Source organism: Cervus elaphus, chromosome 27 (genome assembly GCF_910594005.1).
Source record: "Cervus elaphus chromosome 27, mCerEla1.1, whole genome shotgun sequence".
In the NCBI taxonomy this organism is placed as follows: Eukaryota; Metazoa; Chordata; class Mammalia; order Artiodactyla; family Cervidae; genus Cervus; species Cervus elaphus.
In genome coordinates, this window is record NC_057841.1 from 51452028 (window position 1) to 51479334 (window position 27307).

Below are 27307 nucleotides of genomic sequence, written 5' to 3' on the forward strand. Positions count from 1 at the left end.
TTTAAGTCACTTCACCACAATATGCTTTTCAAAAGCATATTAAGCCAGATGCTCTCTTGTTCAGAACGCTTTAAAGAGGACTTCCCTGATGGTCCATTGTTAAGAATCCACCTTCCAATGCAGGGGATGTGGGTTCGGTCCCTAGTCAGGGAACTAAGATCCCACACACTGTGGAGCAATTATGCCCACATATCACAACTAGAGAAAGCCTGTGGGCTGCAACAAAGACCCAGTGCAGCCAAACAACAACAACAACAAACCAAAAAACCCTTTAATGCCTTTATTCCAAATTATGGATAACATCTAAACTCCTTACAAGGAGAAGCCCATCAGGCTGACACTGACCTATACTTCTAATCCCACTTAATACTTTCCCTACTCAGCGCATCCACACTGCAAGACATTCTGATCTGCTTAGAGCTTCCTGAATCAACAGCCCTGTCCTGCTTCACTGCCTTTGCATACACTGGTAAACATACTACTCCCACTCTTTCTCCACTATTACTCATCCGTCAGGTCTCAGCTAAATATCACTTTCTCACAGAGCAAGCAGCCGAGCTCACCCACATCCCCCAATCTAAATTAAGATTCTCACGATTCTCCTGCATTATGCTACAGTTATTTTGCCTACCCTATTTATAAATTTGTATTCATCTGCTTGCTAATTGAGTGGGCTCTTCCCTCCACTAACTCCCTGAGGCGGGGGGCAGGGTCCATGTCTGTTCAATCATCACTATGTGCTCAAGTGAAAGTGAAAGTCGCTCAGTTGTGTCCAACTCTTTGTGACCCCATGGACTATACAGTTCATGGAATTCTCTAGGCCAGAATACTGGAGTGGGTAGCCTTTCCCTCCTCCAGGGGATCTTCCCAACCTGGGGCAAAATATGACATTAATAAAATCATATGTTTTGAATGGATGATTCCCTCCTTGAATTCATACTTTGTTTTACTTTTGTATTTACTGTATTTAATCCTATTTAAAAACTAACAAGTAACTAATAGTACGACTGTTGTGATTATTTTCAGAAGTGGAAGTTAAAACTCAAAAGATTAAGTCATTTCCTTACTGTTAAACAGCTATTAAGAGAGGGAAGCAGGATTCAGACCCAGGTATGTCTGATTCTAGAGTCTTTGTTCTTGGATGGCAAAATGGAAGCTCAGACATATGATTTATCAATGACTTACGTAATAAGAACTTGAAAGCTTTCTTTCGTTCTTCTGGGAAAGTACGTAGATATGTATTATTATTTTACCTATTGAGGATATAAATACAATCAATTCATTTAAAAAAGTCTCTGTGGCTGCCCCCTGTGATGTTAGTGACTTGATAGGTTCCTTAAAGACAATGGCCAGGCCTCCTAGCATCATGCAAGTTCCATGAAGCTTTCTGTAATGCTTTATCTCTTGTGAATGCTCTGTAAGTAGTAATGATGATGCTATAATGAGAGAAATGTCATGCTGAGTTATTTGATGAGAAGAAATAAAGCAGTGAGGATGGCATAAATAGAGACAAAAAAAAATTCACAGATTACAGAGTTAGAAAGAGATCTGAGTAGTCACCTCCACTATACTTCTGGAATCAGTTCTGGAGCATTTCCGTTAGGTGCAGACCTCATCTCTGTTGTACCTGAATCGCTAGTAGGAAAGAGTGCTTTTCAATTTACATCTGGTACCTAACTAGTCCTTTTTGGTGTAGAGTTTTTTTAACTAGAAAAAAACAAGGTTAACAATGGGCATCGCTAGTCCAGTTATCTTTAAACTGCCACCAGAGCAGTCCTGTGAGGAACATTCATGCCTCTAAATAGAAAGGTGATATGGCTCTGAGTCAGTCAGTTAGTGTGAGTCACTCGGTCGTGTCCGACTCTTTGAGACCCACAAACTGTAGTCCGCCAACTTCTCTATCCATGGGATTCTCCAGGCAAGAATACTGGAGTGGATTGCCATTCCCGTCTCCAGGGGATCTTCCCAACCCAGGGATCAAACCCAGGTCTCCTGCATTGCAAGTGGATTCTTTACCGTCTGAGCTACAAGGAAGATAAGGCTCTACTGATAAACAAAACCCAGTGAAACAAAGATACTGAAATTTCAAAAATTGAGAAAAATAGGTACAATTTTAATAATATGTTTTATTAAATCCATTTTAAATCTAAGTCCATAATTAAATCAGAAATCCATTGTTCTTGCTATTGCTGTTCAGTCACTCAGTCATGTCTGACTCTGGACTCTGGACTGCAGCAGGCCAGGCTTATTCTTATGTCCAGATAAATATTGACCAGGAAGGATATATGGAAAAGCCCATCTTACCTTCCATTCCTGAATAATGATAATCATACATGAAAGAATACAATCATGGTATGATAATATCTATCACTTACTGTGAACCTACTACAATCAAGGTATTAAGTCAAGAATGTTATATGTATAATCACCAATATTCAATCCAACTTATAGAGTAGGTATTAGCATCCTCATTTTGTGGATGAGATAACCAAAGCTTCGAGAGCTAAAGTAAGTCCTCTGAGGTCACTAAATATTTACTAACTAAAATAGCATGTCAAGTAAGTGTTAAAACTTAGAGTTAACTCAAGTCTGTCTAACTTGTAGAGTAAGCTTATTTCATAATTAGCTTTAGTTTTTAGTGATGGGAGGATGAAGGACATATTTTCCTACTATACGTGGTAGAAGCTGTAGTGGTACTAATACTTGCCACTGATATTTACACAGTACATATTTATATGTTGTTGTTGTTTAGTCACTGAGTTGTGTCCGAATCTTTTGCAACCTCTGAACACCTGTAGCCCGCCAGGCTCCTCTGTCCATGGGATTTCCCAGGCAAGAGTATTTTATATCACATATGTATAAAGTTATAGTTATATGTCAGATATTGTGCTAAGCACTTTCTATGCATTATCTCATTTCATTTGTATAACAATCCCACGGGCGAGGTATTGTTGTTTTTATTTAACAAATGAGGGAGCCAAAAATCAGCAGGGTTAAAGACAAGGTCACATGAAGGTTAAACCTAGTTTTTTCAGATTCTTATGCTCATATTCTTTAACTTAAAAAAATAATGTGGTAAAGCATACATAACATAAAATTTACCATCCAACCATTTTCTACCACATCAGCAGTGTTAAGTATAAGTACACTCACATGGCTTGCAACCTCTTTAACTTTTTTAACTGGAAAATTTCAAATATATACAAAGATAGGATAGAATAACAAACCTCCATTTACTTATTATCCAACTCCAACCATAATTCAACTTATGACCAATCTAGTTTCTCTATACTCACCCACTTTCTCCCCTCAAGTGTCATTTTGAAGAAAACTCCAGACATATCTTTCGGCCATTAATATACTGATATGTACCTCCCAAAGATAAAGATTCTTCTTTTAAAACTATAATTCCATCCTAAAATATAAAGGGTTAATAGTAATCTCTGAAAATTATCAAATATTCAGTCTTCAACTTTTTAATTTGGCAAAGAAATGGTTTTTGTTCTTTTTTTTAAGTAAGAGTATGTTAGAATGAGGATCCAAATAAAGTCTTTATAGTACAACTGGACTTTACTAAGGGATGTTTCTCTCTTTTTCATTGTAATGTATTAGTTGATCAAACCAGGTTATTTGTCCTATACAGTTTCTCGCAATATGGATTTTGGTGGTAGCATTTCATGTTTCTCTGTTCTAGATATTTCCAATAAACTGGTAGATGAATCTAGAGGCCTGATCACATTAGGCGTTTCTTGTTTGTTTGTTTTTAAAGTAAGACTACTTCATGAATGATGGTGTGTTCTATATCAGGAGACATGTCATGTCTGGTTCTCTTTTTTGTAAGTCAGCAGTTACTCATGTTCATCGCTTGGTTCCATTCATTTATTAAGGTTCGTTAAATAGTGATATTCTAATTGTATCATTCCCTTTTCAGTTGTCAGCTGTAACATTTCCCTAAAGAGGCGTTTTTTCACATCTATTGTTTTGCTACCATCTTATATGAAAGGCGGGATAAATCCTTTGTTTCTTTTAGTAGAAATCTTGTTGCTAGTGATGTTCAATGCTGTGCTACTGGGCTGGTCACTATTTCTGTGAGTTCAAAGGACAGAAACAGAGTGACTAAACATAGCTACAGATATTAAAAAACAAAAACGTGAGTCCATACAAAGACTTCCTATTTAAACTAAGATCAAACAGTTTTTATTCAATCTCTTCTATTTTATATCTGCATACACTGCTTCCATGTTCCCAAGGCAATGGGGAAAACAAAATTAGAATGTTGTACAACTGCTCCTTTGCTTTATCTTGCGTTACAAGCACAGGTCTTGAAATAACAATACCAAGGTTGTTACACAAATGTGATTAGTGAAAACAGTTTAATTTTTTTTCAGTTGTGTCTTTAAGGCACAGCCTACTAGGGAACGAGAGTCACTAGGATGTTTGGTTATACCATTGACTGGATATATATTTAGGTTTATTTCAATTATTTAAATTTTAGAGACTATTCTTTCAAACTGTTTTATGATCATGTTATATATATAATCAGTAATATTGAAACCAGCTCTACTGAAGGAACTTTTTCTTAACTTGGGAACTCTTTACGTAGGATTAATTTAAGTTAAATCTAAAGCAACAGGAATTAGAGTCTACCTTTATCCTTTTCAGAAATCACTATTCCTTCACTCTCCTTACAGGTAACTGTCAAAAAAAAATTTTTTTTTTTATAGTTTGTCCTTCCATGTTTTTCAAATATAAATCAATCCAAATGGATAAATAAATATAAACAGATCCAGATATAAATGGGTATCACCAACCTATCCTGAGGATGATTATGTGGCAACGTACAGAACTTCATATAGCAATATTTTTCATTTATTTTTATAGATGGATAGTACTCTATCATGTGAATGTACCAAAATTTATTCCACCAGTTCTTATCAGTAGTTTTAGACTGAAGATCAACTTGTTTGGTTTCAATGCTCTCACATATAATTTTATGTTACATTCATATACATCCAGGTCTTTTACCTAAATGTTAGTCGCTTAGTCATGTCTGACTCTTTGCGACCCTATGGACTGTAGCCCTCTGTGGGATTCTCCACCCAAGAACACTGGAGTGGGTAGCCATTCCCTTCTCCAGGGGATCTTCCGGACCCAGGGAATGAACCCAGGTCTCCTGCACTGCAGGTGGATCCTTTACCATCTGAGTTATCAGGAAAGCCTTTCATATGTGGTATATGTTATTTGCTTTCTTTTTGTATTTTATTTTTTGGCATTCAGGAAATTTGTACTTTTGTTTTAATGGTTACCTCTATGTGAAGAACTTTATGTAATCCCTGTTTCTTATTTTTTGTCATTTTCTATTGGCTAGCTACTGTAAGCAATATCAAATTAACTCATTACTTCATCTTCTTCCTCCCACTTCTCTCCCAGCATCTGAAATAATATCCTTTAACTCCCAATTAACCATCAGGCCATCAGCAGTTTATTCTGTTTACATGTTCTCACCATTTCCCTCCTCCATATTTTAATAGTTGTGATGTACCTGCACGGTCAGATACACAACCTTTACATACTATCTTCACTCTCTTCTTCATGAATATTGTTTCGTGTTAGTTCTACGAGTAAAAATATACATAGTGCTTATCACCAGTCTTTATATTTGTATCTCCCCAGTCATCGTGGTTGTCTAAAGTTCTTTATCTAGTTCAGGGACTGGCAAACTACAAACCATAGGCTAAATGAGATTAGCGGCCTGTTTTAATGTGGCCTTTGAACCAAGAATGGTTTTTGCATTTTTAAAGGAAAGGGTTGTAAATGAAACTCCCCAAAGACAGGTGACAAAGACAGCAATAGAAAACCTTTGCTGAGCACTACTCTTGGGGAGCCCTAGGGAAGGGAACAATATTCTCAGAGTTTCTATATTTCATAAGATTGTGTTTCTTATATTTACAAGTCAGTTTGCATGTGCACTCAGTTGCAGTCATGTCTGACTCTGCAACCCCATGGACTGTAGTCCACCAGGCTCCTCTCTGTCCACTGAATTTTCCAGACAAGAATACTGGAATGGGTTGTCATTTCCTACTCCAGGGGACCTTCCCGACCCAGGGATAGAACCTGTGTCTCTGGCACTGGCAGGCAGATTCTTTACCACTGAGTCAGGAAGGAAGCCCTCAAGTCAGTCTGGAGGGATATAAAATCTGTGTTTTTAGCATTGGGAGGCAAATTCTTTACCACTGAGCCAGGAGGGAAGCCCCTCAAGGCAGTTTGGTGGCATATAAAATCCTTGGTGATGGAGTCGGTGATAGACACGGAAGTCTGGTGTGCTGCAGTCCATGGGGTCACAGAGAGTCGGACGCGACTGAGCGACTGAACTGAACTGACTGAAAACTGTTTCACGTTTGCTTTCCTAGAGTATCTTAAAAATGTCACTTCACTTTACTGTGGTATAAAACACTGCCAAAAAGCCTGTTGACAATTTTATTTTCTTTACTTAAAAGTGACCTGGTCTTTCTGCCTGAGTACCCTTCAAGTTTTTTTCTCTCTCGTTTTGTAACTGCAATTTCACTGGAGTTTGTGTTGGTATTTGTTGTCCTGGGTTGAGTTTTCAAAGGCATACAACATATGCTTTTTCAGCACGTAGTTTCAAATCTTTTCCTTCATAATTTAGGAAAGTTTCTTTGAAGTACAGCTTTTAGTATCTTTTTTTTTCTTTTGGGGGATTCCTAATTTATATATGTTGGTTTTCTGCCTACGCTATCTAGTCACTTTCTCGCGAATCTTTTTTCTTTTATTTCTTTTTGCTTTCAAGCTTTTCTTCCTTTTCACTTTCTGTTTTTCTTAAGGAATTATATGTTTATTTACTAAATGTTTTATCTTTGTGGATAGTCTACATTTCTGAAAATTTTTATTTCTAATTTTATTTAGAAATAAAATTTGTCCATTTGAGTTTTTATAATCCTGATTTATGTTGTTCTGTTCTATCATTTTCTTAGTTTCTTTTAAATTGTTCTGAAAAAGCTACTTAACAATTTTAATCTATTTTGTGGGTATATCTTATGATCATATTGTCAATACAGGTGTTATTCTTCTTATTCTCTTCTTTCTTTACACTGGATTTGACTGTGACTTCTCTCTTTTGCTCATTTTTAATAAAGTTAGTTTTCCTGCCTTTCTTCACCTTTCTGTGAAGTGTCCATAAACATGGGCCATGCACCTTCTAGAATCTCCTGACTCTCTTTCCCAACCCTACATTTATCTGAATTTTTTTTTTCTTTGCGTATAATCCCTGACCTCCTCTGGGGGCTCCATTTCTGGTAGCTTCACCTCATTGTGGGGCTTGGTCCTAGAAGAGAGCTTCAGTCATTGAGTTTTACAAGCTGACAGGGCCCAGAGGCTGGAACCCCTTCAGCTCTTATAGCAGACCCCTAACATTGAACTCTGGGTTACAGTGTGCAAAACCCCTTCCAGTTTCAGGCGCTGGCCTGTGCACTTTCCAATGAATCCCTCTGTCTCCTTCTCAGATGGTCCCTTGGATGTCTCATTCCTTCTAGTTCCTCTCACACTGATACTGCAAGGATCTTGTAGCTCTAGGTAGTTTTTACCCACCCTCTGGTATTTTGGGTTTCATGTGGCTACCCTGTCACCTAGTTTTATTGTAAATGTTGTGTTTGTTGATGCACTCTGTTGTTTTCATGGGGAAATTTCAAAAAAACTAAAAAACTTTGCAGCTGGATCCACATTCCAAAGAATTCTCCTGACAAAGCTTATATGCCTAACCACTATATATACTCTTAATTAAAAGCCCTTCCACTCTGTAAGACTCAGATGAAAACCACCAAAACCTTTTATGATATCTTCTCAGAGCAGCCTTTTATCTGTAGCATTCTATAAAACTTAAACTGATATTTATCATATCTATAAACATGTACATCACTCTGTGATATCTACAAATGTCTATCTCAAATCCTTAAAGAAAGGATCAGCATCATCATTTTGTATTTCCTATCAAGCCTTGTCACACACCCAGGCCCGCTACTGTCGTGTAACTCCAGGGTACACCACGCACACTGTATCTGAGGGTTTCAGGGACATGTACCAGGGACGTGGTTCACACAGAATACAACGAGAGTGGAGTTCCCTGTAATTCCCATACATTGCAGGAAAGCACATCCCTTCCTACATATCCAGTGTATCTCCACGGAACTAATGGAACCAGAGAATGCCAATGTTAAAGAAGTCACACGTAAAAAATCTATTTTAAGATACAATTTAAAGGCAAGGAAATCAAGAATCAGACTGGCAAAATAAATTGCCCAAGACCAAAGCAAATTAAAGATAAAAAACCAGAACACAGGTCTTCTAACTTTGAAGGAAATGGGAACCCACTCCAGTATTCCTGCTTGGAAAATTCCATGGACAAAGGAGCCTGGCAGACTACAGTCCATGGGGTCCCAAAGAGCTGGACATGACTCAGCGTGTGTGCGTGCGCACACACTCTTCTAATTTTGGGGCTGTTACTCTATCCAAAACTTTTCTGGATCACTCATCAATATGCATTTGTTCAAGATATTTCTAAATATGGTCCCGATAATACCCTTTCCAGCTACTAAACCCTGCCAGGCTGACAGAAGCTCTCGTCTCAAGCCCTCTACATTCACTGTTCCATCTTCCTGGAACACACTGCCTCTACATGACTCACTGCTGCTCCTTCCTTAGGCTGTGCTCAAACATCACCTTCCCAATGAGGCAAACCCTCCACTGACCACCCGTTACTACACTGCTACCTTCCTTTGGCCTGTGGTCCCAATCCCTTTATCCTGCTTTACTTTCCCATGGGAACGTCTTACATTTCATTCACTTGTTCATTTGTTTGCCTGTGCATACAATCATTATATATCTCTCTTCAATAGAATGCAGGCTTCATAATGGCAGAAATTTTTTTCACTGATGTCTTCACAAAGCAGAGAAAAGTGGCTGAGAAGATACCAGTTGCTCACTACTTTTTGGATGAAAGACTAAGGAATTTCAAATATCAAATGGAGTTTTCTATGCATGTACTACTTTTTGGTAAGTAGTATTACTGTTAACCCAGATAATATTATTAATTACGTGGAGATCAAATTTCAAATTGCCAACATCTACTGGATCACAGAAAAAGCAAGGGAATTCCAGAAAAACATCTATTTCAGCTTCACTGACTAAGCTAAAGCCTTTGACTGTGTGGATCACAACAAACTGTGGAAAATTCTTAAAGAGGTGGGAATATCAGACTCCCTTACCTGTCTCCAGAGAAAACTGTATGCAGATCAAGAAGCAACAGTTAGTTAGAACCAGACATGGAAAAATGAACTGGTTCCAAATTGGGAAAGGAATATATCAAGGCTATATATTGTCACCCTGCTTATTTAACTTATATGCAGAGAACATCATGTGAAATGCCGGGCTGGATGAATCACAAACTGGAATTAAGACTGTTGGGAGAAATATCAACAACCTCAGATATGATGATACTACTCTAATGGCAGAAAGTGAAGAGGAACTAAAGAACCTCTTGATGAGGGTGAAAAAGTTGGCTTAAAATTCAACATTCAAAAAACGAAGATTATCACATCCAGGCCCATCATTTCATGGCAAATAGATGGGGAAAAAGTGGAAACAGTGACAGATTTTATTTTCTTGGGCTCCAAAATCACTGTGGATGGTGACTGCAGCCATGAAATTAAAAGACGCTTGCTTCTTGGAAGGAAAACAATGACAAATCTAGACAGCATATTAAAAAGTAGAGATATACGGACTTTGCTGACAAAGGTCTGTATAGTCAAAGCTATGGTTTTTCTAGTAGTCATGTATGGTTGTGAGTGTTGGACCATAAAGAAGGCTGAGTGCCGAAGAATTGATGCTTTTGAATTGTGGTGTTGGAGAAGACTCTCACCAGGAGATCATACTAATCAATCCCAAAGGGAATCAACTCTGAATATTTTTTGGAAGAACTGATGCTGAAACTCCAATACTCTGGCCACATGATAAAAAGAGCTGACTCACTGGCAAAGACCCTGAAGATGGGAAAAATTGAGGACAGGAGGAGAAAGGGTGACAGAGAATGAGATGATTGGATGCCATCACTGACTCAATGGACATTAAGTTTGGACAGACTCTGGAAGATAGTGAAGGACAGGGAAGCCTGGCGTGCTGCAGTTCAAGTGATCGCAAAGAGTCAGACACAACTTAGTGACTGAACAGCAGCAGCAGTGGACCATTCACAACAGGTATGGGGAATTTAGGACTTATGCATTTGGGTCTAAACTCTCACTTGGTATCTTCTATGATCTCAAATTTGTATTCTGACTGAGGTCACAAGGAGACTATTGTGTTGCTCTAAAATATATCTTTTTCTTTAATGTACAATGCTTACTGATCAACTTAGTGAATGCATTAATGACAAACTTTTTTTAGGGTCATGTTCTAAGCCTAACAGCACTTTGTGCTCGACCCAGAGTTTTTCCATCAGCCCACACTCCAGGATTTACAGTTTGTTCCATTAAAAAGAGCTCAATGATCCTCATCTATTTTCACATCAAAAGCAGTATTCACTAAAGCCTGAGGTTAATGAATGGACAAAATCTGACTGTACTGACTTCTCATGATGTAAGTGGGATCTTTAAAGTTCAGAATGACAATGGCTCCATCTTTAAAGCTGCTATAACTCAAGGGGTGTTAAAAGCTCTAGGAATAGAATATCACACTGTTCCTGGAGACCCCAATCTTCAGAAAAAGTTGAAAAGGCTAATGACATTATTAAAAGACATCCATGTAAGCATCACTTTCACGTTCTTCCTTTCATTTTCACTTTCTTCCTTTGTTTTCTTCCCTGGTGGCTCAGAGGGTAAAGCGTCTGCCTGCAATGTGGGAGACCTGGGTTCTATCCCTGGGTCGGGAAGATCCCCTGGAGAAGGAAATGGCAACCCACTCCGGTACTCTTGTCTGGAAAATCCCACGGATGGAGAAGCCTGGTAGGCTACAGTCCACGGGGTTGCAAAGAGTCAGACACGACTGAGCGACTTCACTTTCTTTCTTTTCTAAGCCTAAAAATGTACTAAACTTTTAATAATCAGTATTAACTTTCTTATGAAGATGTATCATACTGGTCAGTGAATTGAAATTCGAGTAAGAATAACTTTTGTTTCATTATTAGCAGAGTTTTAGCTCATTATCCAATTCCAAGTAAGAGATTAGACCCAAATGCATAAAAATAATTAACCATGCATGCCTGTCCAGTTTATTATTAAACAAACATGATAAGTAACTTCAGTTTTGAGGACTGAAACTTAGTTCTTATAAGTTCATTTTCCAAAAACAACTACTTTGTTGTGTTAACAAATCAAGAAAACCAATACACTCCAAGCATGGAATAGCCTCTAACAACTGTCAAAGCGCAAATCAACTTGTCTTCTGCTTCCCAAAGAATATCACTTCTCATGACTGAGATCTTCAAACTCATATCTTGGAAACTCAAATAATTTATGAATAAGGTGAGAAACAATTTAGGCTTAACTTTGTCTGGCGTTCACTGAATCTTCTAATAATACCTGAAGCCTAGATAAACTCTGATGATTTCATGTTCATTTTTGCATTTATAAGGTAATACTTAAATATTCTTATAAAGATTTCTTAAGAATTTTTCAGAAAGCCATGAAATTTCCAACAAAACAAGCAGAGCTAAATTCTCAATACAATTTTTTTTTTCTCAGAAATTAAATCCACTAAGGAAAGAGCTGAGTTTCCACTCATACAATGAGTAAGATTACTAGTTTTTGGGGGTCTTATTTGGAGAAACTATAATAAAGTGCCATTTATAAAATATTTGCAGCTTTGACTATAATCAACTGTAATAATAAGATACCAGCTCAAAAATTCTTTTCATTTAAACCTCTTTTGTAATACTGCTTTTTAATAACCCTCATAATAGCCGAATTAAAGGACCCCAACAGAAATCATTCATCCCACATAAAACAAACATTGCCTTTTCTTCTTAGCTTTGTTTTACAGGCTACATTATTTCCAGATGACGCTTGAGGGGACTATGGTTTCAAGAATTAGATGCTTAAATAGACAGCTGCTTTCTATTTGCCATGTAAATCAAGGATATATCAAAGAAAATTCCAAATAGTAGACTTCTTTTCTTCCTATTAGGAACTACGAACTCAGGCAGAAAGGGAGAAAGAGAGGGAAAAACAATAAATAGTTGAGCAAACTAATGATTTCTAACAAAGAAAGTTTGAAGAATCTTAGGAAAAGATGTTTTTATATTAGCTCTGTACAGCAGCAGGTAAGAATGTTTTCACTCCAGTGGGCGGGGGAAGAAGGAAACTGTGCTCACTGGTTCTTACAAATTTATCACACATTGCTACTGAATTTAATATGCATGGGTTATTTTTTCTGTATTCTTTAAACTTCTCTTAGAAAGTTAATTAATCATTGCCAGATTTCAATGCAAACATCTGTTTATAAGGCAGTAGAGGGAACATAAAAGTTACTTAAGTACTTTTCATGATAATTAAAAAAAAAATACTTAAAAAGGATATTCTACCGTATTCTATAAGAAGGGACAGGACAAATTTCCTCTCTAGGAATAAAGGGCAGTAGTCTTTATCTCAATTCAGGTGTGTTTCTTAAGAGTGAAGGAATTTATTTTTCTCTTTTAAGCAAGAGGGGATTTCTCCAACTCAAATTGTCTTTAGAAGCGTTCTCAGAACATTTCTGAAACTCCCAGTTCAGAAATGCATCAACAGCAAATTATAACACAACCAAGAAAATCAGTCTGATTATGTTAAAGTCCTGGTTTTTAATTAGGAAGAAAAAGTGGCAGGGGCGGGGTGTGGAGCTTGCTCACTTGCTAGAGGCCTCATTTATTTGATTTTTTAAATCAATTGTTCTAAAGAAGAAACTTCTTGGGACTTAATCCATGTGGGGCTTGGAATTTACTTAAGTGCACAGCAGTTGCAGGGAAGGTAGTAAGATTTGTAACCTTATTCACAGTGTTTGATTCTTGTTTTTTACATTGGTTTTGACATTATGAAAGTAACGATTAAGATCTTGATTCAAATTTCATGATCCTCCTTGGAGAACTGATTGATTTTAGGGCTGAAGCAGAGGAAATATGAGATGAGTTGGAGCACCGTGAAGGTTGCAAAAAGAAAAAAAAAAGGTTGATGCATATTCAAAGGGTAGCGGACAAAACCTGAAATGGCTAAAGTTGGAATAACCTGAGTAACAAAATAAGGACAGTCCTGGATGATAAGAAGAAAGTAAGTATCCAGGAGTTTATACTGATAGAAATAAATAACTGCACAGGCAAGAACTTTGGGGTGAGGTGACAACTCTTCCTTGCAGAATTCCATTTATAAATGTAGAGGGAATGAGACAAATAGAAAATCATTCCAAACTCAGTAAAATAATGATGCAGACAAGACTGATCAATGGATGCTAGGATTTGTAGGAAAATGTTTAGGAAAAAACTGTATATTGGCATTGTCTCCAAGTATCTTCCCCATATACTCTTCCAATATAGTAGAAATATTTAATAATCTAACAAAGTATTTCCAGTATAGTGAAAATAACTACTATATAAAGCATACAGGAATTATAAAGGGAAAATCAGCAAGTTTACAGTGAAGAATATTGGCAGACATCATCCTAGTGATGTGATCAAGTGAAAACATCACCAGTGCGTGTGTGCTAAGTCGCTTCAGTCATGTCTGACTCTGTGCGACCCTACAGACTGCAGCCTGTCAGGGTCCTCTGTCCATGGGATTCTCCAGGCAAGAATACTGGAATAGGTTGCCATTTCCTTCTCCAGGGGATCTTTTCAACCCAGGGAATGAAGTCGGGTGACTACCTCTTTTACATCCCCTGCATTGGCACGTGAATTTTTTACCACTAGCACTACCTGGGAAAGAAACCCAAACATCACCAGTAATATAGACCAACCCTGCATATTCTCTGGAATGATGCTCTGAGAAAGGCACATCACTTCTGTAGTATCCTTTTCAATAATGCATAACATCAATCTAATCATAAGAAAATGCCAGACGAACCCAAATTGAGGGACATTCTGCAAAATAACTGATTAGTACTCTTCTAAAGTGTCAAAGGTCATGATATACAAGGAAAGACTAAGGAAACATGACAACAAAGTGCAACGTAGGATCCTGGACCGGATACCAGAAAAGAATAAGGGCAATAGTGTTAAAACTGGTAAAATTCAAATGAGGTATGTGTTTTAGTTAACAGTATTGTACCAAGGTTAATTTTTTAGTTTTGAAAAATGTTTTATGGTTATGTAAGACATTTACAAAGGGGAAAGCTGGTGAAGGCTATATGGAAATGGGGAACACATGTACACCCATGGCTGATTCATGTGAATGTATGGCAAAACCCACAATATTGTAAAGTAATTAGCCTCCAATTAAAATAAAAAAATAAAATACTCTTTGTAAGTCTAAAATTATATGAAAATAATAAAGACAGAAAGGACTGAGGGAGGGAAAAAAGAAAGAAGGGCGAGAAGGGAGGGGCAAATAAGTAATAAACATGACAAAAACGTAAAGATCTTTATCTAAAAAGAAAAGTACAAGGTAATAAGTTCTATTTTCCCTTCTTTTCAATCTAACTCCCCATAGGTAACCACTATTTAATATTTTCTTATGCACTATTCCAGAAAAGTTAAATGCATACTTCCAATCATACATGTACATATAACCTATATACTATAAAGTATGGTTTTGTTTTTTTCTACCAAATAAAGTGTTATGGATATCTTTTCATATAAGTCTATATGGATTGAATTTGTTTTAAAAAATATCTGAAGAATACTGCATTGGATAAACTTAAACTTTAATCAGTTCCCTAAAGATAGATTTTTTTCCCCCTTATATCCATATTTTTGCTCTTAAACCAGGCCGAAAAATTATGGCTTCCCAGGGGGCACTAATGATAAAGAATCCACCTGCTAATGCAGGAGACATAAGAGATGAAGATTCAGTCCCTGGGTCAAGAAGATTCTCTGGAGGAGGAAACGGCAACCCACTGCAATATTCTTAACTGGAAAATTTCATGGACAGAGAAACCTGGCAGGCTATAGTCCATGGGGTTGCAAAGACACAAGAGCGACTGAACACACTTGTGTAATTGCATTATCTAGTTGACTTTAGCAGTTTCTAAAGTCAAGTCATGCTCAAGAAACATATTTTCCCTCTTTGAAAATATTGACTTTTTCAGAGTATAAAACTAATTTTTCTAAATTCACTCTCATGCCACAATGCCAGCCAAGCTGGTATCTACATGTTATTACACTCAACAAATAGTTCCTTTCTTTCCACAGTGCTCCAAGTAAATGGAGCACTGAGATAATGGCTTTTTAAATGGCTTCACTGAGATAACATCCACAACCATGTGCATGTATGAGTACATGGGTACTCAGTCGTGTCCAACTCTTTGTGACCCCCCTCGCCAGGCTCCTTTGTCCATGGGGTTTCCCAGGCAAGAATACTGGAGTGGGTTGCCATTTCCTCTTCTGGGGGATCTTCCCGACCCAGGGGTCGAACCTGCATCTCCTGTATTGGCAGGCAGATTCTTTACCATTGATCCAGCTGGGAAGCCTTTACAACCATGTACTCTGTTAATTTAAATGCATAATTTAACAGTTTCTAGTACATTCAGAATTGTGCAACCATCACCACAATCTAATTTTCAAACATTTTTATCATCCCTGAAAGAAACCCTGAACCATCCATCAGCAGTCACTGGTCATCCTGCATCGGATCATGGATTTTTTCCAATAAATATAGTCGGTCCTCCATAGTCTCAGGTTTTACTTTGGTGGATTTAACCAGCCTTGGATAGAAATTTCTATCCATGGTTGGGTAAATCTGAGGATATGGAGGGCTGACTGTACTATACCACTTTATATAAGGGACACGAGCATCCTTGGATCTTGGTATACGTGAGGGCTTCTAGAACCAATCCCCCTCAGGCATTGAAAGACAACAGCACACTATGTTTTTTCCTATACGTACAGCTTATGATAAAGTTTGATTCATGAATTAGGTACTAGAAGAGAATGTCCAAATTGCTAGCATCACTACTCTTGTGCTTTAGGGTCATTAAGCAAAATAAGGCTTATTTAAACACAAGCACTGCTATCCTGCAACAGGCAGCTGATAATCTGGATGGCTACTATGTGACTAATGGTCGGGATATGCTGGACAAAGGGATGATTCATGTCCCAGGCAGGATGGAGCCGAACATCGAGAGATGTCATCATGCTACTCAGAATGGTGTGAAATGTAAAACTATCAACTGCTTATTTCTGGAATTCTCCATTTAATATTTTTGGACTGCAGTTGACCGTGGGTAAATGAAACCTCGGAAAGCAAAACTGGGGCTAAGAGGGGGATGACTGTACTTGCTTAGCAAGTTGGTGATAAACCCTTAGTTACTATTTCTATATCTGGGGATTTTTCTGATCTGGCTCCTTACTCTTTTTGGCCAGGGTCTTTTTGGCTTTTGCCTGTGCATTTATGTTTGGAATGAGATGGGAAAGTGGATCCTGTGAAAAGGTTAAAAAGTTCTTTGATGATCATATGGCAATATAATTTGGTTCCTTACGATTCCACTGAGAATAAACTAGTCATCTCAACTAGTTGCCAAGATAATCATTAGAAATTAGGGAAACAATGTTTACATGTAATTGTGACAACAGTCCTAATTAAAAGCTACAGTTTACATTTAAAAAGCGGCTATAATTCATTTATTATTTTTGTTTCACTGCCTATATTCAGATTTTGTTTTATATGGCCAAAGTTATTTTAAGAGGTTTATTCTTTTCTTTTTTTCTATTTTGGCTGAGGCTTGAAGCAAGTTGGGTCTTAGTTCCCTGACTGGGGATGGAACCTGTACCCCCAGCAGTGGAAGTGCAGAGTCTTAACCACTGGACTGCCAGACAAGTCCCTAGGGGTTAATTCTTAGGAAAACAGTGTTGAAAGATTCTTCTCTAACAATTCTCTCATGTCTTTTTAGTTACTGAATTAAATTTTATGAAACTCTGATATAAAGACACCAAAACTCAGCCAAGTCAATTGAACTTCATTCACTAGCCTTCCTAGATGCCTTAATCACTCTCTGACCAGCTATCACTGTAGTGAGCATTCTCTCTCCCCATGGAGAGCTCAACTGCAATTTTTGTTTTATTTTCCCTTAAGCAGTCAGGGCATTTCCTCATTATCTAGAAGCTGGCTGAAGGTTTCAGGTTTCTCCTGAGAGGTTCAGACAAAATGGCTGTACTAAAGTACTAATATTAATGTTTTTGTAACATGCTATTTGTTTTCTATGTTGTTACTCAATTGACTGGTGAATTATCCAGTATAATGACAATAAACTTTTCTTAATAAACTCAGAAATCTCTAGGTAGACTGAAAGTACTCTATGTACTACAGTGAGAAGAAAAACAAATCCTTATTTTTATGCACGTATTCAAACTCTCTGCTAATATAGTTCTCTCAGTCCTGGTGTAGAAAGTATACATCTGGGAATTCACTGCTGCATTAAGGCCCTTTCATTTTCCTTTTCCGTCTTTTACAAACAAGTGTTCTAATGCATTTGTTGAGGACACAGAATTTTATGTGGTTGTTGGCAAAGACACTTAACAAATGAAATTTCTGGGGAAGAAAAAGGGAACATACTTTATTCATTCAATTAATGGCCAAGTTAAAAGAGAATGATAATGAGAACATGGTTTCAAAAGTTCCCTCTATCATACACAGTGTTTTTAGCAATGAGAATGACCAATAAAACATGAGTTGTCACCAAGAACTACCGCAGCACCTACTTTTGATGTTGCTACTGTTTTCTTTAGTTACCTTTCAGTCTAGTGGCAGGAGGAGTGATTCACAATTATCGATACTACGACTGAATCAGTGTTACCCACCCTCTTCACTTAGCTCTAAGGAAAGGCAGCAAAATTCAAGTTCATAAACCTATCTGAAAAATGCTGTGATTTGCAAAGTCTCATACATACAAATGTTAAAATAAGACTGTCAATGACAGCTTCATAGGAATTTTCCTTGTATTTCTAGAAAGCAGATGCTTGGAGAAGTTCCTTTTTATTAACACTTAGTGAAAATTTCATGCAGGAGGAAAACAAGGACTCTATAAAAACCGTACAGTTCAATAGCAGTCCTCATATATCCATTACGAGTTCAGCTTGTGCTTTCACTGCATAATCACCTCCATAACTGGCAAATGCTGTTAAATATGACCCATTTTCTCAAAGAAAATATCAATTTTCAGGCCTCTGATTAAAGGAGAATACTACTAAGGCAACCTCAGCATACACATTCAACACATTTTTTGTGGAATGAAACAACAGGAATACTATATAAACCAAATTATATGTGTATAAAAATGACAAAACATTTACAGATGAACAAAATTCACATTCTTAATAAACATAACCCTGTTGCCACTCTGGCCCCAGATGTGGATTCCAAGGAGCAAGTACAAAGAATTACTTTTCTTAGAACAAGTTATGACGAGGAAAGAATTATATCAGCCATAATGCTCATTTTTTCAAAAAGATGAGAATATTCAGCTAGCAGGAAAAATTTAAAAGATATTTTTTTTTTTTGGTAAGAGAGAAGTACTTTGGAATTTCAAACTTAATACCTGAAATGGGATGACAGATCATAACATCTTTCTCACACACACACTAAATAAATAAATAAAAGAGAAGAAAAACAGCGCCAGTCAGGTTGTGGCTGCACATAGCTATCTCTGTTTATCAGTGTCTGATATCCGGACTGGGTGCTGTTCCCACAGTCTCGTATCAGCACAACCATTTAGAAATGAAACAAACCACAGCAGGAAACAAGCAAAACAACTCTCTGGCTGTCTGGCACATATCACCACTTCAAACTCAGAATATAAAAATTCTCTGCTCAAGTTTCTGAATATTGACTTTAAGTTGTCCCCAGATAAACAAATAGGGACGTCCTTATTAGAACTGGATGAACTATTTCTGTGACTCGTGACATGAAAGTTTTTCGTAGCCTCATCTAAGCACGCTCCACAATATAAGAAGTGTCACAGACAATGCCGCTGTCCTAAAGGAATCCACATAACGGGTTCCCCTTCTCATTCCACAGGGCTCCTCCCTGGGCTGTGTCTATTCTAGTCTATCATCATCCTCTGAGGCCAGGTGGTAATAACCTCTTCATCTTTAAAGCAGGGGGAACAAATGCCACATGTTACTGCTGGTCTCTGCTGACCATGACCGACGAGACCAGGGCAGACACCCTGGACAAGACCCCCAGCAGAGCCAGTTAGATTCTCTCTCCTGGGACCTGAGGATGGCAGGCCTCTGAACAGCCAGCAGAAGGCATGACTCTCACTGAAACACATTAAGGGTTGGAAGGGAGTGGGGCGGAGGAGGGCTGAGGGCTGCTATTTCAGACAGCAACTAGAGAAAAGGGGCCTGCGGGACGCAGCAGCAGAGTGAATCTGAAGCAAAAAGAAGCAGATAACAAAACTAAATGTCCAGAAAGACAGGCTATTTTGAAGAATCCAATGGCTTTTCAACCTTAGGTTCTTGTTCCCTGAAATCCAGGTGTGTATCTTCCCCTTGAGTTTAGTGAGAAACCTTTGCATACTTCTTATAAAATTCCTCCTTTCATTTCTCTGTAATTAGTTTGGGTGGCCTTCCTGACTAAAGTAATAAGATTCCTAATTATTAACAATCATTGATTTAGGTTTGACTTTCTTCAACCATGTGTTAATAATCTTTGAAAAAACTTTTTCCCTTAATTTGAAATGTTTCTCCTTTATTTTCTGTTACAGGTTTCTCAGTGGCCAAGAACAGTCAGAACTTGGGAAGAGGGGGAATTGTTATTTTTTAATTTAGCAATGAAAGGAAAAATTTTTTATTGACAAGTAAGGTAACTACTTACATAATCTGGTAGAGGAACATCATTGGAACTCAGCGAACCTCTCAAGGACTGTGTGGCTTGTTCCAGAACTTTGTTGTGTTTTTTTGACAGCAAGGAAAACAAGCTGAAAAAACAAACAAAAGCCCAATTATATTAAAAGAACTAAGTGTCTCGTTTCATAGGTTTTATATGAAATTATATAATTACACAGAATGTCAATTATTTCAAAATATATTTGTAAATGATTATTTTTTCATGCCTGTGTGAACAGCAAGATTAACAATACTATTGATATAGTAAATGATAAAGTGAAAAGAATGTTTAAATTCTAAGGGCTCTAAAAAATAAAAGTTGAAACTTTCAGATTACTATCATGGAAAGAACAGTGGACAGAAATTTAGAAAACCTGGGACATGAACTGACTTTACGAGTAACTCAGAGTGTATACTCTGTTACAAATCACTTAAGCTTGCTGTATCTCAATTTTTCTCATCTTTCAAATAAGTGTATTAGATTATTTCTCTAGCATAATATACAGTCCATGATTCTATATTATGGCTTTATATTCTTATTTCTCAAAAAGACTGACTTTCAATATTTGTATTATAAGATTTTGTTTCTGGCCATGATGGATTAACTGGTACTGAATAACTTGCCTGTGTAAACAACTAAAAACTGAACAAAATATATGAAATAACTGCTTTCAGATGCTCAACAACATCTGAGTACAGGATCATGATCCCTAAAATAAGAGCGACCCACAGCGCTGTGTCGTCACTCAATCGTGTCCGACTCTTTAGGACCCACGGACTGTAGCCCACCTGGCTCCTTTGCCTATGGAATTCTCCTCTGCTACTGGAGTTCCAGTGTCCTGCCCAGGCAGGAATACTGGAGGGGCAACCATTCCCTTCTCCCGGGGATCTTACTGACACACGGATCAAACCCAGGTCTCCTGCACCGCAGGTAGTTCTTTACCATCCGAGCCACTACGGGAAGTCTTTTGGGGGGACCATGTGATTCATTACCTAGAAAGTGAGTTTCTATCTAGAGGAACATTTTAGACTGTGGCTCAGAAAGCTGGGGCCCAAGCAGTGCACAAGAGTATTGTACTGAGAAGACAGACATGAATTTGGGGCTTCTGTGGCAGCTGGAATTTGCAGAGTAGATTGTTAGACTGGAGGGAACTGCAAGAGGGAAGTCCAAAACCTGCTTCAGTGTCAATTCTTGAGTGTTTGGCTAAATACTAAGCTGTGCTGTGCAGAGACAGACCTCACAAGGTATGACAGTGAACCGCCATTCAGAAGGCACAAACCGAACAGAGATTTGGGAAATCACAAAAGACTGGAGGTATGCTGAAGTTCCAGCCTGTCAGAATGGAGAACACTCAGTTGAATTCTTGGAAAGGTGATGTTTTAGTAGTATTCTAACCAAGAGTAAAGATTATTTTAAGATGGATCCTAACAGAATTAAGTGAGTGATTTTCAAAGTATAAAACAAATTTACATTAAATATAAATGGATTAAACCATCTGGTTAAATGACAATAGACTGTCAGACTAGGTAAAAAAACTAAACCCAAAAGCATGCTATTTATAAGAGCCACACTTGTAAATTTGAAGATACAGATAAGTGAACAGTAAAATGATTCAAAAGAGATATTGTTTAATACAAACACTAATCATAAGAAAGGTGGAGTGGCTATATTAATATTAGACAAAGGTTTAAGGATAAGACTATTACTAGAGATAAAGAGAGAAATTTTATAGTGATGAATTTACCAAGAAGCTGTAACAATCATAAATGTGTATATGCCAAATAACAGAGTTTCAAATATACATAATTATATCATCCTAATATTAAATCTACTGTATCTAATGAATATAGAATTCCTCTTTGGGCTAGACAACAGGTTAAAAATAAAGACAATTCTGATTCCATGTACTTTTCCATATAACTATGGCTTGTAGTATCTTTTTTAAGGCCTGAAACATTACTCTAGTATTTCTTAGTGGTATCTTTCTAAATAGAATATTGATCTGAATATCAATTTAGGAAAATACCTAATTATTTCAGATGCTTTAAATGGGATAATTACTGAAAATAAGACTACTAAGTATTCTTTCCAGATTAAGTATTAACTAACATTAAAATGTTAAAAAATGAATGAAAACGTTTCTTAACACTTATGGGTAATGCTGGATATGCACAAAGCAAATGGAACAGAGCCAAGAATATTCTCTAGATTCACATTCAAATACTGCAGGAAAATCAGTGAAATAATTACTGGGTGAATAAGTGTGAAATCATGTAACACTGATCAAGCACATGTTGATAAGAGAGATTTCTGTGAAATGGAATAGTCCAGTAAAGTTTAATGAAGGGGTTAGACTTCATATAAAGTTTTGAAGAGGAAAATCTGTGCAAGAAGAGAGAGAAGGCATTTCCAAACAGAAGGCAAAGCACAGAGGCAAAACAGGGGACAGAGAGAAGAGTGAGGTGGAAGTGTGTAAGGAAGTAGGAAAAAGACTCAATCTGTAAGGGTTTGTGCACTGTTTCTGTCATTTTATTTTTATGGATCTTCTTTACTTGAGTTTTAGTTTTGCCTTGTTTTTTCTTTTTCCAGATTAAAAGTAAACATCATGCTTTTTCCTCACATTCACTCCCATGACCCCTGGTAACAAATGTTAGCAGTTTATTATCTATGATTCCAGAAATGTTATATTCATCAAAGCATGTATAGGAATGAATACTGTACATATACATCCATGCTTTTTAATTCACAAAATAGGTATTGCTCTGTACCTTGCACTTTTTCCACTTAATAATACAATCTTTGATTCATTCAATAAAACATATATTGACTGTTAGTTAACTGATATCCAAGCATATGTATAAATCACATTTTGATTAATCCATTAGAAAAGTATCATTGCAATGTTTACAATTTTTTGTATCATAAACAGCACTGCAGTGAAAACCCCTGTACATAATTTTTAGCATACCTGAGATGAGACTGACTATAGGATAAAGTAAAACTGCTGAGTAAAAGAATAACTGAACATAGGACTGAACTGCAAGGTGTATATATTCTTAAAAACAAATTATTTTTCAGGCAATGAAAATTAAGAGATAAAAATATGTTGAAATAGTGTATAAAGCATATTCACAAGGAAATGCATAAAAGGGGGAAATTAGTTAAGATTCACCTACTATGTTGTTATGTTAACTCACTTCAGTCGTGTCTGCCTCTTTGCAACCCTAAGGACTATAGCTTGCCAGCTTCCTCTATCCACGGTATTCTCTAGGGAAGAACACTGGAGTGGGCTGCCATTTCCTCCTCCAGGGGATTTTCCCGACCCAGGGATCAAACTGATGTCTCTTAGGTCTCCTGCGTTGGCAGGTGGGCTCTTTACCACTCGTGCCACCCTGGCAGCCCTCTGAAATCACAGAGCTACCTACAAAAGCAGGCTTCTGCTCAGGACACTTTTGGCTGCACAAACAGACATACACCCAGGCATGCCAGCTCTGCACACGGCCACATTCTAAGGCCTTCAAGGTCATTATATTACATAACTAAATATACAACTTAGCAAATTTTCTGAAATAAATGGAGTTTCAGAAGCTTTTTGAGATGGAATGGTCTTTGGTGGTGACTCTAGTACATGGCATGGCAAGACTCAAAGGGGCATCAACTGGGTGCCCAAACAGAAAGCTAAAGCAGTAAACACACCTGGAAGTGAGCGTTTTGGTTTAGTAGGAGGAAAGGGGGCAAGTGAAGTACAGCAGCGCGCTTTATGTTTACATAATACCAGAACTGCTTCTTGGACTCAACAAACCCGGGATTTTCTCAGTCAGTGTTCTAAGAGTGTACCCTTCAGAGAAGGACAAAAGAGGTAATCTATGGTAGCTTTTATCGTCAATTGAAGACATTTATGAAACGAGTCCTGGGAATCAAAGCAAAGAGGGTTTGATAATGCTTTCTTCAGAGAAGAAAGGCTAGTTTGTTTATTTTAAAAGAGAATACTAACAATCTGCTTTCCTTGTTAGTAGAAGACAAAACAAGGAAGGGAACTGCAATTCAAACACAAGCTCTTTCAGTTGGACACAACGGAAAATGTGACTGCTTCGGGCCTGCAGTGTTGATATGGTCCACCTCAAGAACCTATAGCTATGCTCCCAGCTGTTTTGAAGAAGGTCGATGTAGGAACAGATGATCTGAGGTCACTTCCAGTTTTCTATCATGAATGAGAAACAGAATTCACACTTACTCAGGCTATTATTCTTCTGCCAATAGGCTTCTGTCTCAGTTCTGTTAGCCAGAGCTCTCAAAGTTTTCTTAAATTTTTAAAAAAAAATTCTAATTTTGTCTTCCATTTGGCATTTTTAGGGCACAATGACCTAAATTTATATGAGACATGATTTGCAAATTGCTGAGAAAAGTAACTTTTGCTTAAAGCTTTTGCATTCAAAATACCAGCTCCAGTTAAATGCTAGTGAGAGTAAGCAACACACATGATATTTGTATGGAAGGGGTAATTCTGATTCTGGAAATAAGTGAAACTGACTTCCAAGTGCACTGATACTCAGAATATAGCTGTCATGATACTTAATTTAAATTAGAAAAAGACTGGATTTTCCTTTTTGTACAAGAATGTTCATTATAAATTGGTTTAATGGTGAAAAACTAAAAGCAGTAAAAACTCTGGTCAAGAATACAGTGGGTAAGTAAACTGTGTGTTTATTTGACACAGGTGTGTTTATATGACATAGTGTGTCATATAATGACACTATGTAGCAATTAAAGGTTATCTAAACGGGATAAATCTCAAAAAAACAATGTTGTTCAATGAGCAAGGACCCTGGTAGAGAATGTGAACAAGGCATTATTATTTATTCAGTGTCTTCAGCATACAAATCAACATTATATATCTTCTACAGATAAAACTTTTGAAGTAATAAAACACACATGGAAATGATAAACACGACATTTAGGATAGTCATCATTCTCTGAGAAAGGAAGGAAATGAGATCAGGGAGGAAGAAATGAGAGGCTCAGCACGCACTCTCTCAAATGTTCTTTCAGTTATACTAGATATATACATACTATATATGTATATATATTTTTTGGTTATACTAGATATATACATACTATACATACAATACTTTGGCCACCTGATGCAAAGAACCAATTCACTGGAAAAGACCCTGATGCTGGGAAAGATTGAGGGCAGGAGGAGAAGAGGGCCACAGAGGATAAGATGGTTGGATAGCATCACCAACTCACTAGACATGAATTTGAGCAAACTCGGGGAGACGGTGAAGAAGGCCAGGGAAGCCTGGTGCGCTACAGTCCATGAGGTCCCAGAGTTGGGCACAGCTGAGTGACTAAACAACAACAACGTATCTAGGGGACTTCTAGGTTACCCTGCCTTTTTGGTGTATGCCTGAAATATTACACATTTTAAAAACTAATAAAAAAGAACACACTATCCTGAAGCAAACGGAGCCCCTGTCAACAGTCAGCATTTCATAAAAGAAAGAAGCATATAAACACGCATGATGAGTCCAACCTGGAATGTGCTACTGGCTGCTGCAAAGGGCTGTCATTTAGGTGCCCAGTTGGTGGTGAAGAAAAGACAGTTTAAAGACAGACTGTGAAGGGCCGCTTATGGCACATCAAGAGTCCTGGACATTTCTATATGGAGTGAGAAGCTAATGGAAGCTAATCAGTCTTACAAAATGAGTACAGAGATGTGGTTCCTTGCCCCCAAGGAACTCAAGTCTAATGGAATAAGGGGAAAATGTCTACAGTATTGGAATCAGAACACCATGGGTCTGAGAGAGTGATGTGGGAGTAAAGCTGAAGGTGAGGTGCATCTCCCAGAGGAAATCTATCTTGACAGTGGCCTTGAAGGTTAAGGGGCTGACCTGTGGGGAAACGTAAAGGGGAAGGGAGAGCCATTCTGAAAGGCGGAGAAGCATGGAGAAAGGCACAGAGACATCAGGGGAGTACCCAGAGCTTACGAGGCAAAGCTAGTACAAGTCCACAGAGGGGGGAGCTAACGCCAAGAGATGAAGCCAGCAAGATTGGCAGGGCCTGTTTAAAAAAATGCCAAGAGGTTTGCACCGTCAAGTTACTGAGACAGACAGTAACTCAATCATTTACCAAGAACCAACTATGTGTCACAGATGAGCAAGTTGTCTGCTTGGGATACAGCTACTAGCAAAAGCCACAAGACCTCTGTTTTGCCCTCTTGGAGGGCACAGTCAGGTCAAGGAGGATATGCTTGTATACAAGCTCTCCTGTCACTGTGGTGATGGAGAGATGCGTGGCCTACAATAGGGACAAAGATGAGGGTGTCTGACCACACCTGAAGTGGGGACAGGAAATCATTTCTGGAGATGATGCCTGAGCTGAATCTTAAGGACCAATCTGAAGTTAGCCAAGCAAATCAGGCAATGGGAAAGGTAACGTGGGCAGAGAGAAGAGTATGAGAGGAAGCAGAGAAATCCGAGCACCTTGGGTACAGTCGACAGTACAGCACACATGCTCGTGAAGTGTTAAGTAACTGGCACACCACGTTATGGTCAGGGCAGGAACAGGAATACTTTATTCATAAAGCGCCTCTCGTGTCTTAGTGAGACCTTGGACTTGATCCTGAAAGCCAGAGGTGTTTTCTGACAGCAGGACTACAAAGATAAGTATGAGAGAAAGCTGCAAAGCTGCTGGGTTCAGTGTCCAGGTGGGAGGTGGGCAGGAAGGGTGACTGAGTTCCCTTGTTCTTCTCTGTTCTTCATCTCTCCCTGACGCTCTTTCATCTCAAGGTGGCTGCAGAAGCCCTGTCACAGGACCTGAACAGCCCACACCTGTGCAGGGAGGTACAGGTACATCACAATTATACTTGTTTGAGACAGATTCTTGGCCCCTAGACAGCACAGGAAGGTTGGACAGGGTGGGCAAGAAAACAGGAGTGGAAATAGAAAGATAACATGGTGTAACTTTTACGCCACTAAAAGTGAGAGGTCAGGAGGTATGAAGCAGATATGAGCTATTTGGGAAAAAAAGGAATCCTCGATGACTCTCAGGTCTGGGAAATCTAGTGGCTGGCTGAGAATGTGACCGAACATGCCAGGGATATAAGAAGAGCCAAAGAGCAGGGAGAAGATCCAGGAAACAAAGAGCTGTGTCTCAAAGACAACAAGCGCAGCAGCAGGCAGACCGACGGAGCTTCCTACGCATCAGACACTGTTCATCATCAGATACCACCTGACTGTGCTGTTAATCTCCAGCCTTTTTTATTTTGAAGGGATGATAAGATTGAGGCAGGG

The 27307-nt window shown here is 38.1% G+C and overlaps 1 protein-coding gene across 4 annotated transcripts in view; it reads right to left on the reverse strand.

Annotated features, from left to right (window-relative positions):
- Window positions 1–27307, reverse strand: part of DYM (dymeclin) — a 382780-nt gene that overhangs the window by 105391 nt on the left and 250082 nt on the right. For all 4 annotated transcript variants that reach the window (XM_043889419.1, XM_043889417.1, XM_043889418.1 and 1 more), the window contains one exon: window positions 20001–20103. In XM_043889419.1, coding sequence (XP_043745354.1) covers window positions 20001–20103 — 103 coding nt within the window. The remainder of the gene's footprint in view (window positions 1–20000; window positions 20104–27307) is intronic.